This window comes from Helicoverpa zea, chromosome 1, assembly GCF_022581195.2.
Source record: "Helicoverpa zea isolate HzStark_Cry1AcR chromosome 1, ilHelZeax1.1, whole genome shotgun sequence".
NCBI classification, from domain to species: Eukaryota; Metazoa; Arthropoda; class Insecta; order Lepidoptera; family Noctuidae; genus Helicoverpa; species Helicoverpa zea.
In genome coordinates this window covers 5,530,521-5,544,919 of record NC_061452.1, presented here as the reverse complement: position 1 = coordinate 5,544,919, position 14,399 = coordinate 5,530,521, and the positions used below count along the sequence as shown (strand labels likewise).

Sequence of the window (14,399 nt, the reverse complement as noted above, 5' to 3'; positions counted from 1 at the left end):
GCGATAGCCGTGCCCTCGACAATAGGTAAGGTAGAAGGCAACACTGGGTGGGTTTTTAGCCGGTAAGAGTCCGGCACACTCCCTCAACCGACCCCAGGTGGAGGGAAGTCCATGAGGATTTTCCCACTGCCAAAAAAAAAAACTCCATGAATTATATTACTATACTTCGGCCGTTCAGAGAATGCGTTCCTGACACCTATCAGTTAGTCACGACTAGTGATGGGCACAACATAACACTGAGTTCGTTACCGTTCCTTCAAAATGAACCGCCGCATTATTTTAAGATTATTTTCGTTTTAAATTGGCGGAATCATTTGTTTTATATTCTAGTTATTTAAGTGGAAACCAAAAAAAGGTAATATTCATATAATAAAATTGTTTTATTTATTCTTTGTTACAAGTACATTGAATTGAATGTGCGAACAGAATATTAATCAGACTCCGATTTGCTTGAGGAGGTGGTGTCTTCATCATCATCTTCGCCTACATGTATAATTATATTATTATCAATAACAGAATCAATCCTGATATCTCGGTCTAACAAAAGCCGGGTAATCAAATAAAAACAGATCGAAAACACTTGAAAAACGTGGTCTATGCGCACGAAACGACAACGGACGACTGTTTTAGCGTCACAAAATGGCGGCCCATAACGCCATTTGGGGTTACCATTTTTAATCTAAGTATAAAAATGCGGTTTGGTCATAGTTTTATTTTTATATTTCATAAAAGTTATAATTAAGTCTTATAGTCCATTATTTTCCAATTCTTAAAAAGAAAATCAAAACGTATTATTTTATATTATAACTGTATAAGAACAGATTACGATACTTGCCTGTTATTTTTAGCACAGCACTACAAAATATAAACCGCTGACATAACCTTGTAATAGCGCAGTATAGATTTAGAAAATTATTGTTTACCAAGTTATTTGACACTCAGTTTGGCACAAAATTATAACATTCATTGATTATTGATATAATAATGTTGTTTTAATGCTCCTCAATTGTTAAAACGGTAAACAACCAGCAAAAATATTTTTATCGTAACTGCAACGCCATTGCAAAGTTACGTCGTCAGTTCAATCGCGACGTGTCAGGAACGCATTCTCTGAATGGCCGAACTATAGGTATATGTACTCGCAGTTTTGTCATCAGACCAGTATCTGATGTTGAAAACCTTGAAAAGGTAAGGGCAACTCTTAAAAATTGCAGGTTATTACCTGCAATTTGAAAACTTGATATTCCTGTGTATATCGGATGAAGGGTGAACATTTGGACCTTATCTAATGATGGAGATAACAGAAAATCAAGGGAACTCGAATTAGTATTTAGCATTACACACTGTTACATGTTATGACTAAAATGTCAGAAATGCAGGCAAACTGTAGTTTAGGGAACTCCTCAACGGGGCAGCATGTCGATTCTATAAAATATCACAACTCACTTCGACATCACTCTCACTTCGACTTCGATCTAAAGGTAGAATTCCGTGGACGCGACAATAGTCAACCTTTGAAAATGTATGGCACCGTTGTCGAGGCCCGTGACAGTCGCGCGCGGCCGACGAATTTCGTAAGCTGCTCGCGGCATTGTCAAAAATTTAATTCTGGTTTTACTAAAATTCTATAGATGTTATTAAGCGCTAGACCATGTTGAGAAGCGTACGGCCGCGAGCGGCTCACGAAATTCGTCGTCCGCGCGCGACTGTCGCAGCCCTCGGCAGCGGTGCCATACATTTTCATAGGTTGACTTTTGTCGCGCGCGGCTGCGACAATCGCGACCCACGGAATTCTACCTTAAAGTTTCGTGATTGACATTGTCAAACTACACTAGCGCTTCACTATCGAGCGTGTTGACAAGTTGAACTAAATCAAAGTCGAGATTTTGACAGATTTGTCAAAATCTGTCTATCTATAGGGGAGGTAGGGGAGAGATGGGCAGTTGGGAGACATGATCAAATCAGAATAAAAGGGGGGTCCTTTTATTCTGATTTCTGATCATAGTTTTGTTTTTTTTTAATTGGGTAGTTTACGTTACCGACTGGTAACGGTGTTCATCCATAGACTATCTGTCATTTCTGTGAGTTGTCAAGAACAAACACTCGTAAAAGTACTTAAATATTTTGTTGTGGTTTCGGATCGTTATAAAGAGAAAACTAATGAAAGGTATGTGTATTTTCTATTATTAATTATTGATTGTCAAAATCTCCAGTTACAATTATAGTAAGTCGATGCAATCCACACCTATTATACCTTTAGAAGAGAGTACTACAGCAATAGTTAATGGGCCCCACGTTTTTATTTTAGTCTAATATGACCGGGACCACCTACGTAGGTTGACAGGTAAGTAACTATTTTTTATTTTCTAGTTTTCAGTGCACATAAGATAAAACCGTTTAACTTAAAAGTTTTTTTACCGATTTTTTTTTCATAAACTAAGTCAAAAGTGTCCAATGCTCTCTATGGTAGGGAGGCTTTTCTTCGTCAGTGAAAATTTGTGAGGTTATAAATCTGCGCGAAAAATCCTTTATAGAATCTTGTTTCAGGTACCGTTGCCAACTTGATCTAGAGACTATTATATTTAAAATAGTGTTTAAATAAAGTTCTAAGTGTTTTAAAGTGATTAAGTGCCTACATTTAACGATGGCTAGAATGTTTTTGCTTAAATCTTTATTAGAAGAAGCTCATGCTTTAGATAATTTAGAAAAGCGTCAACAATCTGCTAGAATTCGTAGTTTACCTTTATTAACTCGCGATGATGACTATGTGAGCATATATAGATTGTCAAAGGAGCTAATTGACCAACTGGAGTCTGATTTACTGCCCCTGATAAAGCCCACAAAACGTCGAGGCAAAGGACTTACAACTCGTGTAAAAGTAAGTATTGACACAGTTTATAGTTGAAAAATTGTAATCAAGCACACAATAATAAGAAAAACACTTAGTTCTTAATAAGGAGTATTCCCTTTATGTGGTTTCCCCGCCAGCTGATATGTTTTCAAAAGCCTCTGTACTTCAGTTATAATATTGGTATTCTCTTAAGCATGAAAATAACCAAATTGGTCTCAATTTTGTTTTCACTAAATCCAGATAAAGTAGGTATTACATTTTTTATTGATTTATTGTTTCACAGATACTATGTACTTTATCATTCTTGGCTAGTGGCAGTTACCAGAAGGTTATTAAAGAGGGCATCAGAACTTATTTATCGCAACCGTCTGCATCTCGTTGCATAAATGAAGTAGTGGAAGCTCTGAACAATCCGGCCGTAGTAAAAAAATATATAAGGTTTCCTCAAAATCAGCAAGAAAGGCAAATTTTAAAAGAAAGGTTAGTACCTAGATATAATATAATTTTAATATTATTATAATTAAACTGACCCTTTTATTTTTACAGTTGATCATGTTAGTGATTATTGTAAATTACAGGTTCTACAAAAGGTTTGGGTTTCCAGCCACCATAGGCTGTATTGATGGCACTCTGGTGGCAATGAAGAGACCAGCAGAGAACGAAGAACGGTTTTACTGCCGCAAAGGCTACCATGCAAGAAATGTGCAATTGGTAAAATGGATTTCAATGTTGTAATCAATTATAATTAGGTATAATAGAGTCATTGTAATTTATTTCTTTTTCAGATAACAGATGCAGATTTAAATATTTTACACGTGGATCCCACATATGGAGGAGCTACTCACGATAGCTTCATTTTTAATTATAGTGCTATCAAAGACCATTTAGAGGCATTAACAAATGCTGGTGAAGAAGTAGTTTTGCTCGGTAAGTAGATCCTTTCCTGACCCTGCTTCAGAATATAAGCCTAATTACTAAGTATAAAAACTACATAGTTATTTTTTTTTTCAGGTGATTCAGGATATGCTCAGCGTGCCTACCTCATGACGCCAATTAGTGGCGCTGAAGAGAATTCCCCTGAAGCTTATTACAATAAGCGTCATTCAACTGCTCGCAACTCAGTTGAGAGAACAATAGGCCTCCTAAAAGGACGATTTAGGTGCTTATTAGTACACAGAGTACTCGACTACCATCCAGATGTAGTTGCAAAAATAGTAATTGCATGTTGTGTTTTGCACAACATGTGCAATCGCGCGGGAATTCCGGCAATCTCTATTTCCGAGGAAGAAAGAGTAGAAGAGCTTGAAATAATTGCTGAAGCAACAAGGAGGCAAACTAGAGATTTACCATTCAACGCCGATTTAGCTTTAGGTCAATTACGAAGGCGAAACTTCGTGAATGGGCTTTGGCGTTCACGTCATAATTAATGGGTGCTAATTAAATAGACTTCTTTTTATTATCATTATTCGGCCCAAAAATGTATGTTGGCTTCTAAATTACTAAGTCAGCCACAATTAACTATGCCGGATTGCTGAACCAGAGGTCTTGGGTTCGATTCCCGGTTCGGTCGACATTTGTGTGATGAGCATGCTTGTTGGCCGTGGTCTGGGTGTGACAATATGTATCTATACTAATATTATAAAGAGGAAAACTTTGTTTGTTTGGTTGTAATGGATAAACTCAAAAACTACTGGACCAATTTTAAATATTCTTTCAATAATCTTAGCTGATGTTTATTTTGTTTTGATTGAAAAAAATAAAAAAATAAACTTATGTAAATTAGCTTATTTATTGTTCAACCACCTATAACAATTTACCTAGTTTAGGACCTCGAAGTTTAGTTTAGGCCGAAGCCAAACGCTGAATCCCTTTTGAGACAACTTTAATCTAAAAATTCTGTCCCTCTCTGCACTCCTCTCCAGAAAGGACTGCATGATCTGCGTATTCAATCTTTGTATCTCCAGCTGCTGTTCTTCCAACCTCAGGAATCTCTCAGTCATGGAGGAGAATTCCTATCTCTGTTGACGGCCTCTGCCAATGCTTGCAGCCCTTGACCGACTGCAGCTACAGCTTCAGCAAAAATTCTGTCCCTCTCTGCACTCCTCTCCAGAAAGGACTGCATGATCTGCGTATTCAATCTTTGTATCTCCAGCTGCTGTTCTTCCAACCTCAGGAATCTCTCAGTCATGGAGGAGAATTCCGTTCGCCGTTGTGATGGTGGAAGAGCAGCAACTGAAGACGTGTGACGTGCTGAAAAGAGAACACCTATTACTACATGCGTTAATAAAAACTCTTAAATAAATAGCTGCCTTTCGTTGTGATTTGTCTCAAAAATTGTTTTGATGGTTATTTTTAGTTTGTACTTACACACAGAACCACCTCGACTACCACGAACTGTCCTAGAGCGCCGAGAAGGTGAAGCCATTGAAGCTGTGTGACGTGAAACTAAAAAGATAAATATTTACATTTTAAAATTCTCGATCTAATGGTAGAGAATGCTGTTTAAATGTATTTTTTACCTACATGATGAAGCCGCAGTTCTTGGAATGACTGGGGAGGCTACTGGGGTGGAACCACGGCGTGAAGGTGAAGGTGTGGGCGTATGGGAAAGTGTTACAGTTGGAGGGGACAGGCTGGGATGATAAACATGAGGATTTGGAGGAGGAGTGTTGTCTAACTGGTTATTCTGAAACAACAGAAACAATCTTAAAAAGGCCCACTTCCTAATATTGAAATTAAATATCGACAATTCCAAGTGACACAGTAAATAATATTAAAGCACTTAGAATTTCAGAGATAGATACATACCCGTAAAATGCTTTGGCTAGTTCCAACAATGGAGCTGGATGAGGAAGCAAACAGTTTTCTCGAAATTGCACTAGCTGGTGGTCTGTAATTTCGAGGTGCTGGACTGTCCTCAATCAGGGCGGAATCCTGTAAATTGGATAAAATGGTATCTTCCTTGTGGGATAAAATTAAGATTATAATATTATTAGGGTTATTACAAGGATGAATTACTATTTCAATTATATTGGTAATAATAAAATGAATTTCAATATTTATAGATACTATATAATAGAATATAATCTAGACACATCATATACAGACATATTTAGTACAAAATAGCTTACATAAAATACAATAGCTGCTGATTCCTCAGTAGGCCGTGCCTGACTCTGCTGTTGTTGTGGTACATTAATCTATAATAAGTTAACATAAAAAAAATGCTAGATAAGAGTGTAAAATAATGAATTCCATAAAATTATGAATTAAAAAATATCTTACGTTGTCATCATTAGTATTGTATATAGGTTGTGCTTCGGGTGATGGAGACGGCGTATCATTTTCCTGAAACAGGAAGGTAAATTTAATATAAAATTCACTTAACACTAAAAAGGGTCTAATCCACAAAAAAATGGGTGCTGTAAAAACGACAGCAAACCTTGCAGAGTGTTTCTAGTATTACTTACCAATTGCATTTCTGAATTTCTTACCGGAAACGGCTGAATGCCTAAATGTGCATCTCCTGTGGAAAAGCTTTCACCACCACACAAAGCAACAATCCTTTCCTCAACCTCAGTTAGCATCATTTCGTCCTCCACCCCACCACCAGTCCTACGCCTAGCAGCAGAGCGTGCTGCAACTTTTTTTTTTAATGGCGCTTTTTTTGTCAGTCCAATACTACAATCAAACATTTATTTAAAATTAAAAAGAAAATTAGTTGTCTCCATTTCCACAATATTCTTGGTCAAAAATTGAAAAAGATTACATAAAATCAAAATAAAATATTTATGAATTCAAGGAACACACTTGAAACCAAGACTATCGGCTATCGCATAAGTGGTTTGCTTTAAGGAATGTGAAGTGGTTCTAACATACTGCTGCAAAAAAAAATACTGCTAACCTTGGTCCACTGTTTGTGGGTTTTGATGGTGCCACCTATACTGTTTAAGCGCACGGCTAATTCCTCCCACTGGCTTCGACTTCGCTCTCTGGCATTTTGCGTTCTCACGAAACCCTTCGCCAGGCCAGGGTTTTGCTCCATAAACTCAACCAGAGTTTCAACCTGAGCCGACGAAGGGTGAGACGACCTGTCATTTGGACTGAAATTATTGTTGGATTAATAAAATAAACACTTCTTTAATTAATATTATTTTTAACTTTATAACAAGAAATATAAAATTACTTCATGATTTTATCACAATTACGGCGAAAACCGGCGAAAACAAACAAGCTTAAACACAATATGAAGACAGAAGATACCCGATATATTACTTTCCTCTATGACAGAAGAGAAGAAAATATTGTCCACAGATTAATAATGGTATTGGCGCTGTCAGTATTTTTTTTCGTAGGGTAAGCATAGATTATATTCACAGCACGAATTTAGAGATTTCTGTTTATTTTATACTTAAAAGCTGCCTCAAATTCCTTACAATAACAAATTATAACTAAAACATCATATTTAGCTAAAATTCTGTGTCAAAACTGATAAAATTAAAAACTGATTAATCTCGGTTGACATTTTGTCGAGTGGGGAAGTCACTAGCACAGCATTGGTCGATGTCGAGCTCACTTCACTTCGCAAGTGATTAGGTGATGTTTACAGAATGCAAAATCAAGGTCGTTCTGAATCGAATGCGAAGTGAGAGTGAATAGCGAAGTGAAATGCGAGTTGTTGTTCGAATTTTATAGAATCGACGTGCAGGCAGGCCTTGGCCCTGTTGCGCCCCGCTGGGGTTGCTGACAGTATTCTACTTGTGTAGCCCTTTCATTTGATACCCATATTGAGGGGGCTGTGCCATTTTGTGCCGGCGGCCATATTGGATTTAATTAAAGGTGTATACAAAATTTCAGACCAATCGGTTGACAGGAAGAGGGTGAAATTTGAATTACTAAATTTGATCCAAGAATAAATAATAAAACAAACGGGGTGAGCTAAATAAAACCGTTTAAATATCTCGTAATGTTGAAACTGATTGTAATTTTTAGGAAAGCTCTTTCATTATATCTAGCCGAATATAAGAAATGGCAATAAAAGTTGATAATGATCTGTAAAATCTGATTTTTTATGCAATAAATTGTGAAAAAGTGCCCATCCCTCCCCTACCTCCCCTAAAGTATGAAATGACATTACGAATCGAAGTGAAATGCGAGTTGTTGATCGAGTTTTATAGAATCCCAGTACAGATAACCGTGTTTGGGCATCTTTTGTTTATAGGTATTGGTAAGGACTTTCCACAAATTTGCATTACGTCTGCCTCTGTGGGTATTCATAATATTATAGTTTTAGATCCAAAAACTGAACAGCATAAAACAAAAATCTTAGATGGCACTTTTTCCGATAAATATTTTTGGACGAGCGAAAAGATACATTATCATGTCGATTATCCAAATGATAATTACCAAATAAAAAAGTTCTCTAATTTTAACAATGAAACTATAAAAAGTGAATTAAAATTAAAAAAAAAGACACCACTCCAGTGCATTCTAAATGTTATCTGTTCTGCAATTCCTCGCTACTTTGTACCACGGCGCCTATCTGATTCACACGGTACCAACACATGTACCTACAACAATTTGGATAATGGAATTGCATCAAGTAGACTGCTTTTAAATAAACATGTAGTTTTGGAGTTTCTTGCTTTTTGGTTCGGGGGCGATCCAACTCACATGATATACTCGTAACTGCCCTTATTTATTATGAAATTGTTTTGGTCTATTTTATATTATTTTTAATCCGCACAGAAACCATTTTTTCTTGCCAAAACGCATAGATGAATTTAGGTATAGTATAGATTCCTCTATATTGTCAAATCGTTTGATCCCGATGGTGATGGTGGTAGTTTCAAATAAGTAGAAAATTATAATTCAATAGCTTACACGTGCTATTGTTGATATATTGTATATCAACAATAGCACGTGTAAGCTCTTCAAGGTCTTCTGTGAAATGTAAAAACGTAGTTATTTTGTTACAATGGTTATTTTGATTCTCTTTGAACCTATCATAATGTGGCTTTCTGGTTTGTGTCTTCAATTTAAAAAACCGACCGAGCGCGTGATGGGCCATGCTCAGTGTAAGAAGGAGTTACAGAGCCAGGAGTTAAATTGTTTAATGTCTTCATAAAGTTCTACTAGCAAGCGAATTCTCCGAACTGCATTGATGCACAGACTTTGAAACATATATTATGGTCATAATGGTCTTACGTCAAATATACTGCTTTATAACTGACATGAAGTTTTTGAAATACCTCGCCGTTTGGCCGGGTGAAGACTCAACTCCCAGATACAAATAGATAGATACTCCAGAGCATTTATCACGATCTACATATTTGTCTACATGACATTATTCACCATAAACTTTCCCTTCTTGCCCAAACAGTTGGATATTGTTATAGAAGACATGCTTTTTTATTTCACCGATTGTGCCGTAGTATCTAAAACTCTGACCATTGTGTTTATGCGTGAAAAAATATACGATTTATTTGACATGCTGGAAAGTGATATTTTTCAACCAGATGACGCTGAAGGCTTGGCCATAATAGAAAAAGCAAAGAAGTTTATCAAGCTTTATTGGAACATTTTTACGTCGGTCTCGTTTATTTCAAGTGCCGCTCATCTCTCGCCGATAATAGTGCATTTTATAATAGGAACTGAACTTGAGCTACCAGTCTGCAGCTACAGGTTTCTATCAGAAAATTTTAGACAAATGTTTGTGATTCCGTTATATTTGTATCAGGGGTCAGGAGCAATGTTCCACATGATGTACAATGTGAGTATAGACACATTTGTCGCGGGTTTGATGGTACTAACAATAGCTCAACTAGATGTTCTTGATAAAAAGCTACGGAAAGTAACAGATAAAGATGAACATAAAGATGCAGATGGTGAAACATCATGACAACATCAAGACAAACATAGAGAAGCTGTTAGGAAAATAAACAAATGCATAATTGAAAAGCATTAGTTACTTCACGTCTTGAACGATTATTGTGTATTTCATAACCTATAAATAATTTATGTTATCTTCCTATCTATTACGCAAACCTTTTTTTATAAGTTACATATTATTGTATCAATGATTGATTAACTTTTAAGACGACATGAATATTTTAAATAAACGCACCAAAATACTCAATCAAATGACTAAATGTTTGATTTCTATGTGAATTAATTAAGAATGCTCTTTTAGCTTTAATGTAATCTTGCAAAGTAATTATAAATATGTGATTTTCTGAAGTGATTATCGACGATGTTCTACTTCGCCAATTCATCTGAATTGTCAAATCCTTTGATCTCCATGGTGACTAAATTGTCGTTTCAAATAAATAGAAAATTGTCATTTAATACGTAGGTGTACACTGCATCTTCAAGGTTGTCTTTAGAAAATAAATACATACTACTAGATATTTTACTTTCTTACAAAGTCATTAGTTTTTTTTATTCTCTTTGAACTTACTATAAAGTAGTGTTTGTGTGAGTATTGTTCTTTAATTAAAAATAAATGCATTCATGTATGAAAAGTACTAATCATCAGATAGGCAGAAAGGACAAGTAGAACCAAAGTAATGGAGCTGTCGACACTTCTATTCTATTTCGCTTTATTTCTTGTTTGCTAACATTTGAAAAAAATATTTGTTGAGATTTAGGTATGGTTTTAAAGTTGAGTAACGTCCAAGTTTAGCTATTTTAAATCAGTGACATAAGAGACATCCAAACAGGATTTAAAAAAAAGTGAGACTTTACACCACTCTAAACCTCTAATCAAATAACAAGTTGATTTCACACATTGCACCTTCATAATAAAAATATTTTTGATAATGGCCTTACGTCAAATAGATTGCTTTAAAACTAACATGAAGTTTTGGAAATTCCTCGCCGTTTGGCCGGGTGAAGACTCAACTCCCAGATACAAGTACTACTCCACAGCATTCATCACAACGTACATCTTTATCTTCATGATATTATTCACCATAAACTTTTCTTTCTTGCCGAAACAGCTGGACATTTTCATAGAAGACTTGCTTTTTTATTTCACCGATTGTACCGTAGTATCGAAGTCTCTGACAATGATTCTTAAGCGTGAAAAAATATACGATTTATTTGACATGCTGGAAAGTGATATTTTTCAACCAGATGACGCTGAAGGTTTGGCTATAATAGAAAAAGCAAAGAAGTTTAACAAGCTTTATTGGAAAATTCTTACCACTGTGTCGTTTACTTCAAGTGCCGCTCATCTCTCGCCGATAATAGTGCATTTTATATTAGGAACAGAACTTGAGCTACCCGTCTGCAGTTACGGGTTTTTATCAGAAGCCTTTAGAGAAATGTTTGTGGTCCCCTTGTATTTATATCAAGGCTCAGGAATAATGTTTCATATGATGTACAACGTGAATATAGACTCATTTTTCGCGGGTTTGATGGTGCTAACAATAGCTCAACTAGATGTCCTTGATAAAAAGCTACGGAAAGTAACAGATAAAGATGAACATAAAGATGCAGATGGTGAAACATCAAGACAACATCACAACAAACATAGAGAAGCTGTTAGGAAAATAAACCAATGCATAATTCATTATGAAGAAATAAACAAGTAAGTAATCTCTTTACTAATTGAGGTGACAGAAAACATTGTTGATGCCGAGATGAGGTGAATTTAAGGGTAAATGATGGCACGTTTTTGTTTTTAGGTTTTGCAGACTAGTGCAAGATGCCTTCGGCATAACTTTATTCGTGCAATTTGGCATGGGATCATGCATCATCTGTATATGCTTGATGAGACTAACTATGGTAATACCATTCCCTATTTTTGGAAATTCTCCTTATCTTAGTTTATAGAAAGAAATCATTATTTTGTTGATTCCAGCCAGCACCACTTAGCTATTACGTATTCCTTGGTACCTATTTGTTTGTGATGGTCCTACAATTCATGGTACCATGCTGGTTTGGGCAGCGGATTATAGATAAGGTAAATATTGAATTCTTACTTTACTATAAAAAAGGTGGCCACTGATATCGGGTACAGGGTCCAAGCTACCGGTGGTTAGAGTCCCAGAGACCGAAACCTCCTCACAATACGCGCCGTATCAAAAAGCCTCTGGGGCCTTCTGAATCAGTTCCTTGATCCAGCCGCCTAACGAGCGCCTCATGAGGTGTTGGTCGAAGGTCTTGCCTGCAACGATAATGAAACAATAACAGCCGTGTTGATATTCCACATGGAGACAACTTAGTGCGAAAATCGAGATACTTTATTTTTTTCTCTTTCTCAGCTTCCACGAGGTTCTCGTCATGCGGAACGGTGACATCGACATCATTACGAGACGCGTTTATTGATCTATCACCCCTGTGTCAGGCTTGTTGGCTGCAATAGTCATTCAGGCTTTTGTTACTATGATTGTAAAAGTAGTGAGTATTGTTTAAAGCAGCAATTGTCTTTGTTTCTTCTCAACAGAGCAATTTTCTGGCTTTTTCTGCTTACAACTGTGAATGGACTTCTGAGACTCGTCGGTTCAAGAGTAACATGCGCTTTTTCGTAGAAAGGGCTAACAAACCCCTCTCTATTACTGGAGGGAAGATGTTCCGCCTTTCACTCGTCACTTTTACTTCTGTGAGTATGAGTACCTAATGGTTTAACAGTTACAGTTACAGTTACAGCCTTTTTATCGTCCCACTGCTGGGCACAGGCCTCCTCTCACACGGAGAAGGATTGAGCATTAACCACGCCTCAACACGGAGAAGGATTGAGCATTCACCACGCTTGCTCAATGCGGATTGGTGATTTCAGACTATATAGGTTTCCTCAAGATGTTTTCCTTCACCTTTTCATCAGCCATTGGTGTCCAAGATATACTTAGAAAGTACATACAAACATACTTGCCTGACCTGGCTTCGAACCCGCGCTCTCATACTCGAGAGGTTGGTTCTTTGCCCACTAGGCCACCACTACAAAGAACCAACCTCTCGAGTATGAGGGCGCGGGTTCGAAGCCAGGTCAGGCAAGTACCAATGGTCTAACGCTAATTGTTTTTTTTTTCGTCTTAAACTTAATTAATTTTATGTGCTTTCCAATTTCAGATTATGAACTCTGCTTATTCATTCTTTACTCTTCTCCAAAATGTGAAGTCTCGGAAGTAGTTATGTGAGTATCAATTTCATACAATTGCTTATATTGGCATGTGTATGGTCTGGAAAATGTAAGCTTATGCCATTTCCAATTTCAGATTATAAAACCTGCTTATTCATTCTTGATTTCTTCAAATGAGCGATCTCAGGAGTGAAGCTACTGCAAATTTAAAAGCTTTAGTTACTTCACGTCTTGAACCTTAAACAACTATAGTAGTATATTTTATTGCAATTTATTTTAACTCTCTTGTCATATCCAAAATTCCAATCTGTTAAGCAATGCTTGGTATATATTTAGATTAACTTAACTTCATAAGTTTTAGATTATTTTATCAATGATTGATTACCTTTTAAGACGACATAATATTTTCAAATAAATGCACCACAATGCTCACTTATTAAGTGTTTAATTTTAATTAATTTAATTTTTTAATTTTTTAATTATTAATTAATGTCAATTAATTCAGAACGTCCTTTTAGCCTTAATGTAATCTTGAAAAGTAATTACTTATATCTATGTCGATGACAAAGGCGTCGATAAAATTTTCTAATAAATGAGTGAAACATGACAGGTTTTAATTTAAAATGTTTACTTTAATAAATTACAAAATATTGAGTTACGCCTTTAGTTGGAAATGTGTTCACTTGTGATTAATGATGTTCGTCTATTCATTGAGTAGCATACCTTATTTACAACGAAAATTATAGTATTTAAATAATAATAATAAATAAATAAATTGTTTATTGCACAAGAATTGAACATACACTATAACATAAAAACTTTTTCAACATGTCTCATCGCTAAAGTAAATGCAGTGTTGACGTGAACTCTGGTACACATGTTAAGATTTAACTTGTGTTATAGGTACCAGCGCTCTTACATAGTTTGCTCCTTTTCTCCTCTCATTTTATGATTATGTTTTTAATTTATTAAAAAATAATGTGAAGTTCGAACTTGTAATGTACAATAGTAATAAATCTGCACTTACCTTCAACGTGTCCATAAGTCAATTATATCATTAATTTCAAATGGAAACTTTTATACTTTAAGCAGAAAAAATATTATTATGCTTTTAGAATGATTTCTTGGTTGACGCCCGTCACTAATTGCATCTCATTTAAAAACTACTACGACAGCAATTAACCTACATTCATTAAAACCTCCGTATACTTCGTATTTACAAATATTTTAATATGTCTTGGAAATGTACCTGCAAATTAATTCCTAGGGGCTGTTAATTTGCTTTGAACTGAAATGGATGTAAATTAGAAATTTCAAGACGACCGACTAAAACGTGCGATGCATTTAAACACCTCTACTTATTAATTAAGAATATACCTAGTTTGACTGTAATTACAGGTATGTTTCGTGTCTTTTTGACTTCGTCGTATAAAAAGGTAGCAAAGTCTCGTTTTTGCGGAGTAG

At 35.8% G+C, this 14,399-nt stretch overlaps 1 protein-coding gene and 1 pseudogene across 3 annotated transcripts; one reads left to right on the top strand and one right to left on the bottom strand.

The window, feature by feature from the left end:
* Positions 1-4,621: 4,621 nt before the first annotated feature.
* Positions 4,622-6,528, bottom strand: LOC124634541. Of its 3 annotated transcripts, XM_047170165.1 has the most exons (8): positions 6,322-6,528; positions 6,137-6,199; positions 5,983-6,051; positions 5,660-5,785; positions 5,375-5,537; positions 5,219-5,296; positions 5,029-5,101; positions 4,622-4,840 (listed from the first exon to the last, which is right to left on the bottom strand). In XM_047170165.1, the coding sequence occupies exons 1-8, from the start codon at positions 6,439-6,441 to the stop codon at positions 4,669-4,671; spliced, it is 864 nt and encodes a 287-aa protein (XP_047026121.1). In that variant the 5' UTR covers positions 6,442-6,528; the 3' UTR covers positions 4,622-4,668. The 3 variants fall into 3 exon arrangements, with proteins under 3 accessions (XP_047026121.1, XP_047026112.1, XP_047026128.1); XM_047170156.1 differs by having other exon boundaries at positions 4,622-5,101; positions 6,322-6,522; XM_047170172.1 differs by having other exon boundaries at positions 4,622-5,101; positions 6,346-6,521.
* Positions 6,529-8,438: 1,910 nt separating this feature from the next.
* LOC124646102 lies at positions 8,439-13,297 on the top strand (annotated as a pseudogene).
* The last annotated feature ends 1,102 nt before the right edge of the window (positions 13,298-14,399 follow it).